Raw genomic sequence first — 20,019 nt, forward strand, 5'->3', positions numbered from 1 at the left:
GAGCCATTAGGGGCAGAGTTTCTGTCTGGGATGGTCAAAGTTTCTGGAAATGGATAGGGGTAATGGTCGCATAACATTGTGAGGGTACTAACGCCACTGAATTGTACCCTTTAAAATGATTAAAATGACAAATTTCATGTTATGCATATTTTACCACCATAAAAATAATCTCAGGGTGCCTGGGTGGCTCAGTTAAGTGTTTGACTCTGGATCTCAGCTCAGATCTTGATCTCTGGGTCCTGAGTTCAATCCCTATGTTGGGCTCCATGCCGGGCCTGGAGCTCACTTAAAATCATAATCATAATCAAAATCGTAATCATAATTCCATCCTCCACAAAAAGGAAAAAAAAAGATTTCAAGACACAGCCAATGAATTGGTCCCACTTTGATGCATTCTGGTTCTCTAAAAATTGGGATATTAACAGAGGACAGTTTTTCCCAACGAGAATGATTTCTTATGCTTCCTTTATCAAGGAATGTCAAACTTTCACTTGGCTTTGTGGAAGCATGATGCGTACATTGTGTGCACTGTAGTGAGTTGGTCTAGCTCGGAATTACAAATTTTCAAGGCAAGAGTTCATTGCTGGGCCCCGAAGGGTCTCCCTGCTGGACTGTCAACCCCTCCTTGGTGGGAGCCAAGCCCGCCTCTTCCTGACACACTCTCCAGGAGTTGAGCACAAGGAGGAAGCTCAGTAATCGTGTGTCCAATGGACAGGGGCCCTCAGGCTTTGGGGTCCTTCTCTCACCCCCAGTTTACATCTCTGTAGGCTTTCAACTGTCATGGAATTCACCAATTCGTCAATTACCCCTCTCAAAGATAATAGCAGACCCCTGAGACCAGCATTTTCCTCATCTAAAGAAATTTCTGTATCAGCGTAGACTATCTGACACTGTGATAGATGGAGAGGCTCGGAGGTGGGGGGCAGAGAAGGCCCAGGGCTGAGTTTGGCCAGAGGATGTTTGGTTGGCCGCCTCCTTTGGCTGACCTTGCCTGCCTCCAGGGTAGGAATGAATGATGGCTCTGCATGGAGACTCTGCTGTGCTGCTGAGCCCCCCCAGTCCCTTCATAGGCATGTGGGGATTGCTCTCATTTTGAGGAGGAAGCCCAGGGCAGGGCAGCACTGGTTTGCCGCAGCCGCCTGCCCACACTCTGGCCTTTGCAATGAGTCACAACCAGTTATTATATGGTCTCTGGGCGCTGAGGTATGCTGGCCTCGGTTTGAGGTACATGGTAGATATTACTTCTCCAACTGAGAGTTAGAGGTAAACAAATAGATGTGATTTCTCCCCAGTAGATGGCAGCCAGGATGATGAATGGTGGAATTAAGAATCATTGGTATTATTTATGATCCTGGTACAAAATCTCGGCAGCAATCTGTGCAGTCATCACATGCTTGCAACTTATATTTAGAAAATAAACAGCAGAAGAACAGGGAGTTGAATAACATCAGGAAACTAAAGAAGAAACTTTTTCCCCCAACTCCAAGGCAAAAATTAGACCCTGGGTGATCATTTCTCCTCTGGCTGCACAGCCTATGATTAGCCATTAAAGAAGAGCCTACATTTCATTGATGTGCTCATCAAAAATGAATCTACATTTCCTGGTTGTTTTCTGAATGCTTACAAAAATATCGTTTGCACATGCCATTTTAGAAGGAGCTGTTTTATGCTGCACTTAAAACTTTTTCTTCCTTTCAGTTTTAGGTTCATGCACAGATGTTAGTCCAAATGATTTCATCTGACTTCTAACAATCCTTCTTGGCTTTCTGCATCTTCCCCTTCCCTCATCTGTCCTGGAAACTGATTAAATGCTGGCATAGATGGAAAGCTAGAGGAATTCCCTGAGCACTACTGAAATGGGGGAAGAATTGTGTCCTGGAACCAACAGTGTGGTGACGGAGGACAAGACCATAGCTTTCCCTGACATACTGTTCCATCACCTCTCATTTTTTTTTTTTTTTCACTTTCTGTCCTTCCTTCTCTCCTTGGTTTTAATCTGGAAGTCCCTGGACCTTAACACACTCGTGGATAACATATCCGTGGATCCTGTGACAGGGGACCTTTGGGTTGGATGCCATCCTAACGGCATGAGAATCTTCTTCTATGACCCGAAGAATCCTCCTGCATCAGAGGTTAGTTTGAAAAATGAATGAGATCATCAACCTATTCCCTACTGTTTCTCAGTTGAAAACATAAATCTCAATTATATGTGCAAATACAAGGAGGGACGTGGATAGATGATCCAAATGATGAGCTATAAAAAGGAGTTTGACATTGGGAGGCATTTAGTTAGAGTCTAGGCAGGAGACAGATGGTACATTTAAATGGGGGTAATTTGAGGGGATTTAATAAGGGCACGCTATACAAAGGTGTGGGCACATGTAGGGAAATGAACAGAAGAGAATGCCTCACCTCAGAGCTAGGACGGGAGGTCGGAAACGGTTACTAGAAGCCAGAACAAGAGGAGAGCTGTGCGTGGAGAGACCATCCAGTTGGGGGACGCAGACACCCATTGGGGTCCCTGCAAGGAGGAGGCCTGGAATGGATGCCTCAGCTCTCTCCCGGCCCTCCCATCAACCTGCCGCTACGCGTTGGTCAATTCTGACTCAGCTGGAGAGCGAGGGAGCCAGTAGGCTTTTGTAAAAGACCTTTCCTTCCATCTTAGTTATGGTGCCCCAAGACCCCATTCATATGGTGCCCCAAGACCCCACTTTATTCAGTGGACTATTTTGGCAGTGTAAACAAGAATTTTAAACTCTCGTTGCCATAGGCATCTACTGTGACTCATCCAGAGTTTTTTATTTTGAGTGTTTCAGTATGTATTAATTATACTGTTATTTACATCCAATAACCAATATAATTTTTGACATAGTTCAAGCCCAGTTGTAAGAGTCAGTCTCATTCCCACCCACCAAAATAAATGTTTCTAAGCCCATGTCTCTTAGATTAAAAAAAAAACCCAAAACCAAATGTGTATTTCCAATTACTTTATGGCCCTTCATATCCTTTATCTCCAGGCTTACAGGACAATTGCGATTATGTTTAATGGCAGTCCTTTGTGCCTTTTGCTTCCTCTTAGCGATTAGGGTTGCTCTATGGTATGTTTAACAGAATTGACAAAATGTATGCTGTGGCGTGTTCACTGTTCAGAACGGAGCAGAATGTTAGATCCTAATTTGTTCTTGCTTGTTAGCTCATTTGGCAAACTTAGGTCACTTGCTATAGTGTGGACCTGGTTTGCTGTTCTGGAAAAAAACGCTTCCTTTCTAATGATGGATTTGGTAAGGAATAGCAAAAAGCCATCAGAATCCATTAACGAAGGCACTGCCCCACAGAAGGATGATTTAGTTTTATTAGAAAGAGGCTTACTTAAGCCAAGATGCATCATCACCTACTTCCTAGTAACTAACATGTCTGTCCTTGGGGCCGGCTGTTTTAAAGAGGTCTTTTTTAGTGCTTCCACTGGCCTTTTATGCACAGGCACTGGCCACCCTAGTCTGCCATATTTGGTGCTTTTGTATGTAGGTATCCTTTCTTCTAGTCATTGTATTTTATCCTAAAGGCTTAAAAATAATAGGAAGTTAGAGTTGAAAAGAAACTTAATCTAGTCCCACACACTTTGTTCTACAAATGAGAAACAAAGAGTAAGTAGAAGATCCAAAACATGACCCTGGGCCCCCGCCTTACAGGGTGCTCTTTATAGTAGTGTGAATTATATGAAACTGCTGTTTTATTAACCAAAGTGGTCAAATACTGGCTATTACATGTGGTCAGCTTCACATGCTGCCACACTGTTGTTATCATATTTCTGCTCAACTAATGAAGGAAAGTGAACTTATAAAATCTTTTATGTTTAGAGTTGGAAACTTAAGTTCAGAGGAACAGAGGAGTATGGTACAGAAGTATGCTTTTTTTTTAATTGCCAGAATGTAAAAACCAAATTCCTAGCTTTTCTGAAAACACACAAAACTAGCTTGAATTCTAGCATGGCAATACTCTGACTGTTACTAACAGCCTCCCTCATTTGCCATAGTCCCTACTACCCCCTAATGTCTCCCACCCAGCCTGTGCTACATACTCACTTCTACTTCTTGCCTAGTCTGGGTAGGCCTATGTGTCTCTATCTCCGTTCAAAGTCACCTGATTAAAACCTGTCCGACTTCGGCTCAGGTTATGATCTCGCAGTTCATGGGTTCGAGCCCTGTGTCTGGCTCTGTGTTGACAGCTAGCTTAGAGCCTGGAGGCTGTTTCAGATTCTGTGTCTCCCTCTCTCTCTGACCCTCTCCTGCTCATGCTGTCTTTCAGAAATAAATAAAACATTAAAAGGAAATTTAAAAAAATAAAGTTATGTTTTGAGTGACTTGAAAAGAAATATAAAGCTAATGTTATTTCTTTGATAGGTGATCCGAATCCAGAACATTTTAACAGAAGAACCTAAAGTTACATTGGTTTATGCAGATAATGGTACAGTTTTGCAAGGAAGCACTGTTGCCTCCGTGTACAAAGGGAAAATGCTGATTGGCACCGTGTTCCAGAAAGCTCTGTACTGTGAGCTCTAGTGGGTCAGTTTGCACCCGTGCCATGGATGCTGTGAGCCCACCATTTCCACCACCATCTCATCTGAGCAGTGACCATTGACCCTGAACTTGGACATCTGGAGGGAGGAAAGAACTGGTTAGCCACGAACAGAATCAACGCAGAAGGCTTTTTTGAGGGTACGATAGCAAATCAGTCTAGAAATACTCAAAAACTTCATTGACCAATAAAAGCCCTTGTCAATAAAATGGCTAAAATTGCTGTGTTGGTTGTCAGGCCTTAAATCATTTAACTATATGAAATCCAAACATACTTTCCCCAAAGTGTGTGTTGCCTGAGAGCACATGAGCTTATGGCTGCCTCACTGAGTCTTGTTCAGAGAACACAGGAGCAGGATGATTTCATGTGTCATCGTTACCTCCAGTCCTCACTGCAAGGGGCTCTGGTTCACCTGCTGGAAAGCTCGATGCACACCACAATTTCCCTCAGCTGCACGCATACCTCCTTTGCAAAGCCATCAGACATACTGGCCCAGTCTGACTTCCATTTCAGTAAATATAAACCTGAATGATCCCATCTCTCCTTTTCCTTTGATTTACTGAGTTCTCCTGTAGCAATGGCATGAAGGAACACCTTAACATTCTTGGGAGTACTGTCACACGAGTGTCTTTTATCTCAGCATAAATTGTGCATTTTAGTTTCTTTGATCCAGTGAAAAGAAGTTTGTTGGCTTCCATGATCGGATACAGAAAGAAGCCCATATCGATTTGGGTAAAGCTAAATGCTCCTCAAAGACGATATTCTTGTCAGAAGTGGTGGTGGTTCGTAGTTTTCTTCTTCTTCTTCCTATTGTAACTTGCAATGGAGGCTAAGAAGAAAACAACAGAAAGATAAACAAAGTAATAATAAAAACATCAACGGCCTTGGCCTATCTTCTGAGGGACGTGACTTAGATGAAAAGATGACTTTGTCATTTTCTTATAAAAGCTGGGATGGGAAGGTTACCTATCTTCATTTGTCTGTCTCCTTTGAAAGGATGGCTTTCTGTCTGGATTCTTTCTTTGGGATGCTACGGCAGTCATGTTACAAACAATGTTCTTCTAGGGCACTTGCCACAATGATGGGCTGGCAGTTTAGGGAAAATGGCTTGCTGCTGAATTGAGAAGAGTCAACATTTTAAGGCTGCTAACTTAAAGTAATAAACAGGAGCATTTTGTTTGGCCTGGAAAACTCTTTCCTCATATCAGATTAGGGTTATTTTGGTCACAATTTCAGTGAGCATAAGATCACGTGCCCTACAAATGCTCACTTATTCAGTGATGCGGTCCATAGCCCTCAAAGCTAGATTTTCTGAAATTTCGTTTTTGAAACTATCAATGGCTGTTGTACGTATGTTGGAAAAGTCCACATATTTCCTTTAGAAAGTGTTGCTTGATATCATCACTGAAGTAACCATACTCTGTTCTCTCTTGTTCTTGACGGAAGCAGCAAATTCTGACCCCAACCTATCCCCTGACAAAGAAAGAAGGCTATCCTGTGTGACACAGCATATACTCAGGATCAGTCAGAAAGGGACACAGGCCTCCCCTCAGTGAGCAATTTCATAACACACTCTGAGGAAGAGAAAACTGGCCTAAAGTTCATTTGTTTTTTCGCATTGCCAAAGGTTTTGTCACAAATCAACCATGCGGTGTGTGGGTGTGTATGAGAGATACAGAGTAAGAGAGAGTGAGAGAGAGAGAGAGAGAGAGAGAGAAATTAATGTCCCTCATTTATTCTGTTCCAGTCTTCAGAACTTTTAAGGTTTTAGAAATAAAATGGCCGCGAAGAACGCCATCCTGCGGGATGGCCTGAGTCTGAGCTTGCGTCAGGCTGTGTGAGGCCAGCTGTTTAATGCATCCATCACAGACCCCTCCTGGCTGACAGGTATCAGAAATGGTGCTGGTGCAGCTGTGGTGGGAACAGGAAGCCAGTGAGGAAGCTGCCAGTGGAGCATCGTTCCCTTTATGCCCACTTCCATAGTCGTGCTTTCAAATGTAATTCTAGCTGCCAATTTACACTGTTCCAACATTAAAACTTATTTTTAGTTTCATTTCCATGGGAAGCGTGCACCTCTGCTCTTGACTGATAGATATATTTTGACAGTTAATACAGGTTTACCCAGTCAAGACTTGTTTTAGTCAAAGGTGAAAATGGAAGAGAAAAAAAAATTACTCTGATAGATATCCGTATTTCTCTTTTTATTGCATTCGTTGTCTGACAACAATAATACTCATTGGCAGGAGATTTATTTACACTGACAAATTAAATGTAATCACAGGTATTTTTAGATTGGTCAGAAAAACAGAGGACCATTGTGATATTTTGCTTTGAACGCCTCTGAAAACCAAAGAGTAAGAAATGCCGTTTGAAACAGAACAATCTAGAGAAGTACATATTAACCAAGCACAAGAGAACAATTCAGACGTGGCACTATTGTCTCTTCCATGCAAATGATCAGACACCAAAATGTACAAATTAAAAGTTTCAGATAACATGCTATCCATACTTACTGGACTCAAAATAATTTTCAAACAACTCTTTTCCTTTAGTGATATATAAAGAAAGATTAAAATAAATCAACTTCTTACAATGGAAAAGAACTCATTCTCCCGTTTCTCTTTTCAGCTGGCTGGTTTCGTTAGTGATACGCAGCAGATGTACTAGTGGTTTAACTGCGACACCATTAAAAAATACAAAAGCAATGATCGTGATGACCATAAATAATATTAAGGAAAACATATACACACATATACTTAAGGGGTTTTGCAAAGCACTAACTAAACCTCATGTTGTTGGTAGGTGTCATCTAGCTGGAGTGCCTATTAACTCCCCCTTTTCAGGGTAATGGAACTACTTTTTGGCCAATGGTTCTTTCATGGGTGTGTGGATAAAGCAGCTGAAAGAAAGAGAAGGGGACACCTTCCAACAACATAACTCACGCTCAGATCCACTTGCGTTATATTTGGCAATGACCTAACCGTGCTGTCACTCCACAAAAAAAGTAAAGAAACGACCGTGCAATGGCAACACTGCCATCAGAGAGCCGGCAGTTAGTGGTGTAAGCACCACGGCTAGCAAGTGCGTCACTGAAGAGCATGAGCAAATGCACAAGAACACAGGAGTAATTTTTAGCCAGGGAAGACTGCGGTCCGCAGTTGAAAATGCCCAAAGCTGCATAAGTTTCTGAGGTTCAACTCAGCAATGTGCAATCTTGACATCAAAGCATTAACTAAACATTGAGGAAACTTTATCTTACTAAAATACCAAGTATCTAATAAATCAATTTTACCAAAATATATAAACATGTAGAAGGATAAGTGCATTTAGTAGAAATACTTACATTAAAAAAATCTCTTAAAATCTTATGAGCCATTCCATGTACACACACACACAGTGGCAATAAGGCTATGATTACTGCTTGGGGTCCTAACTGACAGTACCAAGTTCCATGTACAATATATATATATATTTTATGCCATGTGATTGCAGTGTGTGTGTGTGTGTGTGTGTGTGTGTGTGCATGCGTATGTATGCATGTATGCATGTAAAGTAGAAATATATTCACACATATGTAGCTCTGTACACCTACACACACAGCATGCACATTATTGACAAGTTGCCTCTGGTTCTCTTATTCTTTACCTCTTATTCATTCTTGAATCTCTAGCAGTGTTGGGGTTGGGGCAGGGCCAAGGATTGGAAATCATCACTTTTCTTTCCTTCCCCACTCTAGATCTGGAAGTGGGTCACACACCACTCACGTATGTGAGCCTTCAGGTAACCACCATTCCCTCAACACATCCACACGGACACTCACGCACAACCACTGAAAGACCCTCTGTTTACCATAAGGTAGAACTTGATGCTTTTATTTTGCATGGAGAAATTGATTCTGTAAGCTTTTCCCTTGCCCCTTGACTTCCTGGCTGGATCTAGTCTAGGTTGCTACTATAACTTATTCAAATACTACTGGTGCACTGTTGAGTATTATTTTTTCCCCAGTGTTTTGGACCAAGACTAAACTTCCTGAGACTTTAAATACCTAAGACAAATATACTTTTTAAAAAATCTGCCTATACACCCAGGCTGTTTTTCAGGAATGAGTCACTGAAGCACATTCATATTTCTTACAACACTGTTCTCTTTTGAGAATTTACTCCCCACCTCCATTATCATAATAAAACAGATTCTAGTGGAAAATATGGACATTTTATTTCTGGACTTCATCCTTAAGTGCTCAGCTTCAGAATAGTGTACAGGTAGATCCTTGATCAAAGGTAAATTTGAAAAGATATTTTTAAAAAGCCTGGGCTTTTCTTTTCCATTTCCCCTTTCATTCGGAAAGCACTGAGGACTCAGACTTAACGAGGCGACCTGAACCAGAGTGCCTGCCGCCCACCAGAGTGAAATGCCCCTCAGCAGAGCCCTGCTGGGACAATAAATTTAACTGCTCAGATGAAGTTTGATAATTCTTGAGTGTGTCAACGTAATGAGGGGCTACCACACATCCAGATTAAAGACACTTCTAGAATTGTTGGGACATCTCCCTTTAGAATCTTTGAACACTGGGTTTCTTCTCTTGAAGCTCGGTCTACAGAACCTTTAGCATTTATAATTGAGTTCAAATAGCCACATAAACGCAGTATTCTATTTACCTTTTAAAAATATAATTTTAATGCACATTAATCCTATTACACAAAAACCTAGTTGAGAATTCTTTGTCTTTAGCCAAAACCATCAGAGCTAATTAGGGGGCTACATCCCACAACCCGTGATGGGAGCTTGGACCTGGAAGAGCTGAAGGACCAGGTAGGTTTTGGGCTGGAGAGACTATGGGATAAAAGGCAGCAGTGGGAGTTAATTTGGTTCCTCTCCTGTCCTCTCGCCACTTTGTTTCCAACAACAACAAAGAAGCACAAAGCAGGTGTTTCCATTTCAGGCCCCTCAGTGGAATGAGCACTGTCATCTTCAATCATGAACCGCCGTGGGTTAAAAATGCTTCTCTGACGTTGAGGGCCAGAAATCCATGTCAACCCCAGCTAAAGAGGGATAGCATAGAATGACAGCTTTATTGTCACAAAATTAATGGTGGACTTCATCAGTGTATCAGAATGGGCAACACCAAGTTTCTGCCCTAATGCGTCACTCTGAAGTACACTTGCGATGCAGGGAGGGGGAAAAAAAAAAAGAACGTGAAAACTATGACATAAGCTATGAGTTACTTGAAGAGAGATGGTTTTAAATAATCTGTTATAAAAACTAAAGTCCTTTCATGGAAAACTCTTGCCTAGACATTCAGCTCATACAATGCTCCCTTGTCTATAGCTTGGCCTCACCACACATTCCCTAACCCCCAAAGCATTACCTATACCCCAAAACAATGTGGCTGTTGTTAGAGTCACACTGAGCTGTCATTTAGGGAATATAGTTCATAGTAACCAGATACTCCCTTTTTGTTCACTTCCTGATAAATAAAAAACTGCAAAGTCTTTAAGATTCATGAAGCAACAATTCTGTGTTAAACCATATGGACACTGAAAAGCACTGGCATTAAAGTAGGAGTTGTTGAAGACACTGGAGCCCCAGGGAGGCTTCATGCACTAGAGTCAAGAAAAGAAATAATATGAAAACCAAATGTTCATACGATCTGAGGTCCTGCACTTTGTTTTCATACTCTTTGATCAATCACTTTATATTTTGTCCTTTGTCGGACAGTCAAATCGAGTGCCTTTTACAATTTCAGCAGTTTTAAGTAGCAATAATATTAAAGTAACTCGCTAAGACCTAAAATTACCATAACTTAACAAATTAAAATAGTTATAATACAAACTAAGCGATTTGAGGAATAAGAATTTGGTTTATAATATTTTCAGTTGATCACTGATCTAAACATTGGAAGTGTACAAAGAAAGTTCAAGAACAGTACTTTTAAGACACTTAAGAAAATGCAATAAATTATGGGCAGAGACTGAGACTTACAGACATTTCCAGTATATACATCCATTTTCAAATAATACCAAAGTGTAAACACAACTTAAAATAATTCTCCTCTATTTCCACTCTTAAAATGAATATAGAGAAAAACTTCCAGTGTGATCCAGATCACCTTTTCTCCCCCAAAGATAAGCAAAAATGGCCAAAATTTACAATAGCAAGCACTAGTATTCCCAGATTTTGACTAATTTAGTCTTTTAGTATTAGAGAAGATCTGCTGAATTTTGTAGTTCATGAAGAGTGGTGGTTCCTTGTTTCTCATGACATTAATAAATAGCAAAGCACCACACATCTCAGATATTAACAGAGTATCCAGTATGGCAGTTTCATTATCATTCCCCAAATGAAGATAGTCAGAAAAACATACATGCTGCCTCTGATCCTTGTAAAACACAATATTAACTTATGTCAATGTTTCTGAGTTTTGAATGATCTGTACCAGTGACAGCATAATAAATTTCTAGTTTAGCCAATCCCAGATTTCAGATATTCAAGCAAGCAAAAAAAAAAAAAATCACAATGTTCAAAATACAAGATGACGCTATATGGGCAACAGCCCTCTTACATATCTGTGACTTGGAACCTTCAAAAGCCTCCCCCAAGCTCTGTGTATACAACATTTCTAGTGTGAGATATGGACAGAGACTCCATCCCCCCCATTCCCCCCACCATGTAGCAAAGGAAGTAAAATACAAGTCCAAGAATTTGTCTGGCCTCAACTCTTATTTTGGAATTTGTCTCTTGGAAAGTGGATGACCTCGTTTTTACAGCCAATGCAGGAAAGACAACCAGAAACACAAGCATAAAAAGCAAAACAACAACAAACAACAAGCAGTCATTTGAAATCTCTCCAGATGAATTTACTTTCTCCTCCTTCTGCCCTAGTCTCCCCTACACTTGAATTAATTTGATGAAATACTGAGACCCTTAATACTGGCTTTAAAATGAGTATTAATTGTCTCCACTGGTAGACTGTATCCTGTGTACTCTCTTAAACAAACTTTAACTGTAAAGTGGAAATCTCTAAAGAATGAAAGAGAATGGCTCAGAAAAACCATTCAAAACATCTCTAAAATGTAACTGTCAGCTCTCCTTTACGGGAACATTCTGTGCGCTCAATAAAATTGCTCCTCCGGTTGAACGTTACTCAAATCTAAATTTTCCCTAACTGGTATTTCTATTTTTCTTAAAAGTACATTTGTTAAAACACTAACTGAGCCCACTTGGGAAATCTTAAGCAGAAAATATGTGACAAGTTCCTGATTGTGTCACAGGCAGGCTGAAGACTAGCCAGAATGTTCCCCAGGAGAGGAAACCTGGAAATGCTGGTTTCCTTAAAAATCAATTTCCTGTTCAATTTGTTGGGGGAAGAAGGAACTACGTTATGTGTGTCAGTATTGCTGAAATACTGACCATGCAGCAGTAGCAAAGTAAACAATGGATCCCAATACCCCATGGCTGCGCTAACGCTGGATTTTTTTCTTTGTTCGGCTAAATCTGGAGGATAAATGTTACCCTCAGAACCCCAAGGTAATACCCACATCCACATTCCTAAGGTTTTTTGCTTCCTTCTGGGGTTAACAAACAACTATAATTCTTTTCTCTCTGATGCCCGGCAAATAGAAGAGTTTGCTTGCCTTTTCTACACAGGACGGAATCACGTGACAGAGCACGCCTGTTTCTACAGTGGGGTTGTCTCACTGTCCAGCAACAAAAACGAGGGGGAAACTTTCCCACACACTGGGGTAGATTCTGGAGCCCAGATCTCACGGCAGAGGGGTGTTCTCGGCCACGCAGATATGTGCCATTGCCCAGGATCAGGATTTCCCAGGCCAGAAACTCATGGCCCTCCGCTAATGACACCAGGGGTGTCATGCTTTTGTTGGGCAGGGTAACATCCATTCTCCAAGCAACACAACCCACCCAACACAACACAAGCGCATGGTAAGTAAGAGAGAGAGAAACACAGCTCTGTTGCATCTTTCACAAAGGAGATCCTTGGTGTGGCAAGAAACCGAAGGTGGCTTGGGATTATTTCAGTAGGTGAAAACTAAAATTGTATTCTATTATTGCAGAAAATGCAGTTACGCAACACGTGGTTCCCCCACCTGCCTAGCGCACATCACCCCTGCCCTCAGTTCCTTCATCGTGGGGCAGGAAGAGGGGAGACTGGTCTGCCAGAGGGTGCGCGTTACTGCTCACCAGCGCCCTCTGTGGCAGCTGTCATCTTTTCGGTCTTTTTAGACTTCCTCTGCATTTGCTCTTGTTCCTTCCTCCTCAGCTTTTCTCTTTGTTTTTCCATTTTCTCTTGGGCCTTCCGAGCCTTCTCTAGAGATACCTTCATTTCCTTCAGTTTTTTTTTGATCACTGCTCGGTCCTGGGATGACGTCATTCCCAGAGCCTAGGAAGGAAATACATAAACAAATGGAATTTGAAAACCAGTGGCCTCTCTGCTCAGGAAGAGGTTGATATCACAGTATGTTCCAATTCAAGAACTAATTTAAACATAAGCAAAGAGGTATAAAACGAGGAAGAGCGGATTACATTTGCCAAAAATTTCCACACATGGGGTTGGGCTTTATTTTTTCTTTGAAGTTCCTAGCCTAGGAGGATCTAAACCCCATTAAGTAAGTGCTTTCCAAACTGGTAATTAATGAGTGAATGAATTTTAAAAAGGGGGCACAGTTGTGCTTCCCCAACCTTTGGGCTGTAGACATTTACAAGCAAAAGTACTGCTAAACTCATCAATATTTCTAAAAGATAGGAGTGGGCACCTGCTGCCAGAGAGGCCTCCAAGAAGGGCAGGGAGAATGAAATGGCTTCCTTTTTGCCAATGTAATCATTTACAATGAGGACCAAAAATGTCTTTGAGGCCGGAAGGCTCATGTCAGCATGACTAGCCATTTTCTCCCTGTAGGCAGACCTATAAAGGAATCCTGTTAATGAGGAGGCTGCTCGATGAGCTTGGAATTCAGAATAAGGGGAGTTGGTAACGTACTTTAAATGTTTCATGACCTTCAGAATCAACAGCAGGATGCATCCATCTCCCCAACAGGGACAGCCTTGTCAATGGGGCCTTCATATTCACAGACTATTGATTGATCTCTAACCTTTTCAAGACTGTCACGAGATACTCATCTGCCCTTCAGCCCAGCAGGGGGCTGAGGCTGGGGGTGGAGAGCCGAATGGAAGTTCTTTTTGCCCTTTTCCACAGGGGTAGGTGCCCCCTCAGTCTCGAAAAGGGATGGACTGGACAGGTGAAATGAGAGTGGGATGGAGTGGGGGAACACATGGCCTGCACATAGTTGGGGAAGAACGTTCTGTGGAGAATAGCATCCCCGTCCGTATTGGAGAGGTGTGCAGGGAAGAGTGGGGGTGGAGAAGAAATGAATAAAGAAGGAACAATCCATGGATCTAGGTTTTAACTCTAATGGGATGAAAGAGAGTCCACATTGGCCACTATCACAACTCACACTCCACAGGAAGTCAGTAGAGTGCATCCATGCACCATGTGTTGCGAGGTGGAAGCAATGGAGTGAGTCCCTAGCTCCCCTACTTGGCAGCCTACTTAGTCTGACTTAGAATCCTTGCTGACCTTCCGAAACTTCATTTACTACTCAGAAATAATGTAACGTCCTTTCTGCCGACCGTTGATGAGAATTACCTCTCAGAGATGCAGAATGCTCTTCTCTAATGAAAACATTTTAGGTGCTATGAGCAATACAAATCATACCTGGTAACCTAACACAGACACAGAATTCTTTACCTTAAGTTTATTTCCATCCAACTGCAGGAGTTGCTCTCCAGTGATGTTTTGGGCACTGAATTCAGATACATACTGCTCCAGATTTAGGCTCATTAGCCAGTGAGAAACCTGCTGCACACTCCATTCATGAACGGCCCGAGTCTGACACTGACCGTGTTTGGGAGACTGTCCATCATCAAGGATCTGAGGTAGGAATGTTACGCAGTGTTGTTAAAGGACCAAAATGCTAGGTCTCGGCGCGGCTTATTATGCTATCAAAAGGAATCCCTTGCCTCCTAGAGCCACATTTATTTTTAAACCATAAAATGATAAATCTAATGGTTCTCGGTGTGTGTGTTTGACACACACACACACACACACACACACACACACACACACGTCGTTATTGCCTACATTGTTTAGGTAATTGGAAATTTAAAAATTCCCCCAGATAAAGTGGCATTCTTAACGTAGGATGTTATATATTGAAAAATACACTCCAATGTTGCAAGTCTTTACGCTAGAACACTCTGGAAAGATTATTAGATGCAGAAAACAAGTATTTCGTTAATCTCTATATGCAACACATCACTCTGCATGTAGCCTCGGATAAGACATTAGAGATATGTAAAAATACATTTAAAAATATTGAGGTATCTTTCCCTTAGAAGAGGACAGCATTAGGTCCTCAGGCATTCTTAGGGGACATTTCACAGCCGTGATTTCACGTGAGCAGCAAGCGAACCTGGGGGGAAGGCAGGGCAGGTCATGTCCATAATGACTTTTAATAAATGAGGGAAGTGAGGCTCAGCAAGTCTACAGATCTGTCCGAGATCACGCAGCTAGGAATTGGGAGAGCTGGTTTATTCCACATTGTAGGCTCTGCCCAGTGCATAACATCACTTTTAATAGTGCAGAGGGCAGCTTCGTCCCTAGCACCTCTAAGCTGAGAGGTGATGAAGATGAAGATAGGTCTGGGAGGAGAGACAAGGGTCACCTCGGGCCACACTGACAAGGGGATGGGGTAAGCCGAGATGAAGGCAAAGGAGGTGGAACAGAATGGACCGTGGCAGGGTAATGGTGATGCGGAATCAGTCGAGGGACTCTGGGGGTAGAATGTGGCGATCCTCTTGACTCAGAAACATCTTTTAAACTTAGATCAAGACAAGGGCAGAGAGTGAAACTATTTAGGACAAGGAAATTCTCCACCACAGACACCAGTGTTCTTGTACTGTTTGAGTTTTAAATCATTTTGCGGAGAGAGAAGGGGTTTGAACAATACCACACAAGCCACCACACGCAGCCCATTGATAGCTCACCTCGTCATCTATCATATCCAGGCTCTGAGTGAGGGAGCAACAAAGGAACCAAAAAGAAAAGTGTTATAGAAATAGGAGACACAACATACACAGTACAAAGTTTTAAAATTAAAATCATGCCAAGCCTGAAGAGTATGGGCAGAAACATTTAAGAGAAAAAAAAGTTTCATTAAACAAAAGTCATGTTAGAAAGAAATAACTTAGAACAAACACTTGGAACAACAGTATCTTTATTTACAGTGCCTCTCTCCCTCCCACCCCCTGCCCTAAATAATGGTATTTCTTTCCTCTCCTTACCTCTTGGGACACTAAGTCAATCACTAATGTAATTTCCTGCTTCTCTGTACACATTTATCTCCTGGGAATTCTTGGCAATGCTAATTTGACCCTGGCTTCCAAGTAGATGATTCTCACCCAGTTTTCCTTCCTTTTGGGAACTGTATATCTCTCTCCATCTCTACCACAAAGGCTCTCAATGAGGGGCCATGCCCTACTCAGAGGGAATATCAGAGCCTGGGGGCAGGGGTGATGGTGGGGGAGGCAAGGGAGAAAGGGGATGGAGAGGTCTATAGACCTTGCTGGTCTCTGAACTGTTCCCTGTGTGTGCTCTCTAGTGCCCAGGCTCCCGTCCCCACCCCTCTGGTTAGCGTCATCTCAATTACATCAGAGAAAGGTGGAGGAGGTCCTTGGAGAGCTTCAAGGACTCGGAAACAGTCCTTTGTCTTAATGTTGAGATACAGAGGGAGAGAAGTCGTGCTTTCCTATCCAACATGAAACCGTGATCCCAATGATTTATGTACAAAGCCTACTTAAGAACACCTTCCTGGTGGTGGGTGACAGGGACAGTGGGGGAATCTGAGCGCCATGAGCATACCTCATCTGACGACAGCGCTAAGGACTGGGAGAGCCCTGTGGTTTTGGGTTCTGCTCCTAGGCCGCTCAGGTCTGCCGAACTGGTGCTGCTGGGACTGAAGTCATCGTTGAAGGTAAAATTCTGTAAAAATAAATGAAGCTCAGTGTTACATGAACACAGTGAGTGAACCAGAGGTAGGTGTATCTGCAAGTTTTAAAAAGCTTCTCTTTAAGTAATCTTAGGAGAAATTCACATTTGGTTTGGTGATGACCTTCAAGTGGCAGTGGCTGAGAACACTGTGCCGTTTGCAACTGACAGGGAATTCTGGGTGCTTTCTCCATCAGACGAAAGGATAGGTGTCTTGGAGAAATGATTCTTCAATCCCTCTTCAAGGATATGACATTCATTATCCTCTGTGACTGCTCAGAGGAGTCATATTCATAGGCCTATCTTCTTTAACCCTAATTGTGATGAGTAACCGTGCAAGTAAAAATACAAGATGGTGTGGAGAGCCTGAGTTATTAGGAACAGATGGCCATCCATATTAGAAAGGTAGCTTGAGCACCCCCTGGGAAGGATCACTTGCTGTTGGCCATGATAAATGCTGAGAGAAATGGCAGCTCCTCCCCTGGATATAACCTTCACGATGATGAGTTCTGGGGGAGGTCACAGTCTGACAAGACACTAGTCGTTACATGCTAAAATGCAACTCTCACACAGCATCAGCAGAGCACCAAAGAGGCTACAGAACAGATACACTTTCCAAATGATCACCTAGGGGTGGTGGCATTGGGCAGGGGTGAGGTGGGGAGCGGTGTAAACAAAACTTCCCCAGATCTTCATTAATGTGTTCAGTGGATATTACAGTCAAATATGTTCACAATGACCACACAGCTGCATTTGTAAAAATACCTTAAGCCAAATCTGGAGTCTCTCCAGTGCAAGATAATGGTAGAGTTATTCAAACTACATTTAGATTTCTCAGATCCAATACAGAAAATGTTACAAGATCAGACTGATCGACTGCTGCCAAAACTTCTTTTGCTACTATTTCTAGAATGACTGGCTTCCTAGGAACTCTTAAGTGCTTGGCCAACACCATCTTGTTTCATATTCCACTTCCTTAGGAATTGGACGGTTAGGTTTACATTAGGTTCCCTTGCCACTGGGTTCAGTCGGTTGTCAAAAATCAATACCATGCCAGAGGCTGGAGAAATCAGTTCCAGACAAATCCCAAGGTCTGCAAAAACTTCAGACACGCAGACTAAATCCGAGAACATGGAGCCAGGCTAGTAGAACATTTAAGCAGGAGAGCATGTAACACAGCACATCACTATTTGATACTGTCAACAGAGATACAACCCTAAACCCCGCCAAAACCTTGTGAGCTGTTGACCTCAAGAAAAGAGTTAAATTCAAGTAACATTAATCACACATTTCTGTTTGAGAAGGAAAAGCAAACACAGATAAAAGGAGACCAAACAACATGTGAAAGTTAGCCACCGTATGTGTTTCAATAAAATGTTAGATAAGGTTTGCAGCGTCATGCTGGAAATAACCATCATGCATTTAAAAATAAACAACGTCCATGTCTTATACTTTCTACTTCTGCTAAAGTTAAAGAACTTTGGTGATGAGATTATAAGTTTTTCAACATGGAAGTTTGATTTAAAGGAAGAAATAGGTAAGGGTGCTATGTCAGCATTGGTTTGTTTTAAAGAGTTTCATTTAGATATATTGAACACATATTCAGTCCCAAATTTATTTGTTTTCCAGTAAATCTTGAGGAACGCAGTAAAAATAGTCTTGTAATGTAATTTAAAGTGGAATACTGGTAAACAGATCTATCATACTGGTCCATGACTCAAATGCATCTTTCCCAGCATGGCTTAACTGTCAAACTGAGATTAAACAGCAGTATGTGAAAAGACAGGCAAATCAAAGATTAACGTACAATCTAGAATGGAACAGAATTAAAGAAGGTGATGGTTAACTGAGGCTTTCTTTCTCCCCACACAAGAAATACCATGCACGGTTTATTGCAGTGTTATCACATTGGTTTCTCGGGTCCAGAGTAAACACACAAGTTGAGAACGTTTTCCAAAGACTGAAGAGGAGGAAGGATTTGGGGTTTTCTTGTTTGCTTTTTAAATCCATGTGTTGTCTACCTTGGACCCCTTTTTATCTGAAATTAGAGTTTCAGGAGAAGGTTGATGGGGACTTGTAGGTGAAGGCAGGTTTCTGAAGGAATAGGATCCTTTTCGGCTTTCATTAAACCACGAGAAAGGCATGCATGGTGAGCGGGTGGTGGCCTGCGCTGTGGGGGATGGCTTCAGTTTCCAGTGTTCCAGCCTGCCTCTGAAGATCCTGTATTACAAAATAAATGGACATGTTAGACAAAGAAAGGGCAGATGTAACACTTGTTGAACTGAATTCTGATGGGACTCTCAATAAAGTTTGAAGTAAGAGTTTGAGAAATTGTTCTACACAACAGAGGAAAAATTTTTGCATTTTTTACTAGGGCATTAAGTTTAGTAGCTATCTTGTTTGAACTGAAATAGATTCTAGAACCATGGCCAACATTTTCTTTATTCTTTCTTTTTCTTTTAAGTTGCACAGAGCCCCATGTGGGGCTCAAACTCACAAACCCTGAGATCACGATCCGAACCGAAACTGAGAGTCAGATGCTTAACCAACAAAGCCACGTGGGTGCCCCACGGTCAACACTTTCATATCGCTATTGCCATAATGAATTCTTATCAAATTTGCCTCATAAATGGATGTGGACGAATTAAAGTCAGGGAGGGGCACCATCTTTCTAGAGCTGTTTTGAGGTTAACCATCACAGCAGTCCCCTTATTTGGGTGAGGCGGAGTGCCTTACCATTGGTGTCATTAGCTCTTAGCCAGCATTCTTTCCTGGCCTCCACTGCACTCATGCTGCCTAGAGTCTGAGACTTTGGAAAATGATGTATTTAAATAATTTGGAAATTTCAGGGTTTATGATACTTGAAGCAGAACATATCCCTTATTGGTTTTTCTTCACAATCTGAGTGCCTTTTCCCAGGAGGAGACCAGGCCACAAGTCTTCACACCCTACTGGGAGGCCTAGGACCTACCACCTCTTGAGTACCTGGCCTTGGGCTTTCTCTTAGCCTCTATTTCCTCCCCCATAAGAGGCAAATATTTTATGTATCTCCTATGTAGTTGTTAAGAATTACATATGATAGCATGTGTGAAAGGGCTTGGGAGACTGTGAACGTATCAAGGTCTATGGTTATTGTTTAGCATTGAAAGGATTCAAAGTCATTTGTGAAACACAGTTTGAAGACTGATAATTCTTATCAGTGCAAGTACTTGCATATTTATATTTATCTTTTGGTTAGAGAAAAATAATTACCAGGAGCTGAGGCAGGACCGGACAGCAGTTTCTGTGAATCTTGTTAGAGGTCAACCCTCAATATGTCCCAATGGTATTTACTACAATGTCTATTATTCGTTAGCTGTTGATGATATGCCAACAAAGAGATT

At 41.9% G+C, this 20,019-nt stretch overlaps 2 protein-coding genes across 9 annotated transcripts in view; one reads left to right on the plus strand and one right to left on the minus strand.

Moving 5' to 3' along the window:
* The window catches only part of PON1 (paraoxonase 1), a 38,067-nt gene extending 33,270 nt beyond the window's left edge, over positions 1 to 4,797 (plus strand). Inside the window, exons 8-9 of the mRNA XM_077765332.1 lie at positions 2,004 to 2,132; positions 4,401 to 4,797. Of these exons, the coding sequence (XP_077621458.1) occupies positions 2,004 to 2,132; positions 4,401 to 4,559 (288 nt within the window). The 3' untranslated portion in view covers positions 4,560 to 4,797. The remainder of the gene's footprint in view (positions 1 to 2,003; positions 2,133 to 4,400) is intronic.
* A 401-nt stretch (positions 4,798 to 5,198) lies between these two features.
* The window catches only part of PPP1R9A (protein phosphatase 1 regulatory subunit 9A), a 321,919-nt gene continuing 307,098 nt past the window's right edge, over positions 5,199 to 20,019 (minus strand). For 2 of the 8 annotated variants that reach the window (XM_077765379.1, XM_077765376.1), the window contains 6 exons: positions 18,658 to 18,856; positions 16,511 to 16,630; positions 15,637 to 15,660; positions 14,339 to 14,521; positions 12,775 to 12,973; positions 5,199 to 5,404 (listed from right to left, as the gene is read on the minus strand). In XM_077765379.1, the coding sequence (XP_077621505.1) occupies positions 5,343 to 5,404; positions 12,775 to 12,973; positions 14,339 to 14,521; positions 15,637 to 15,660; positions 16,511 to 16,630; positions 18,658 to 18,856 (787 nt within the window). In that variant the 3' untranslated portion in view covers positions 5,199 to 5,342. Of the gene's footprint in view, positions 5,405 to 6,755; positions 12,974 to 14,338; positions 14,522 to 15,636; positions 15,661 to 16,510; positions 16,631 to 18,657; positions 18,857 to 20,019 lie in introns of those variants that run through there. The other 6 variants (XM_077765381.1, XM_077765377.1, XM_077765378.1 and 3 more) reach the window with 6 other exon arrangements.

Source organism: Crocuta crocuta, unplaced genomic scaffold (assembly GCF_008692635.1).
Source record: "Crocuta crocuta isolate KB4526 unplaced genomic scaffold, BGI_CrCroc_1.0 scaffold14, whole genome shotgun sequence".
In the NCBI taxonomy this organism is placed as follows: Eukaryota; Metazoa; Chordata; class Mammalia; order Carnivora; family Hyaenidae; genus Crocuta; species Crocuta crocuta.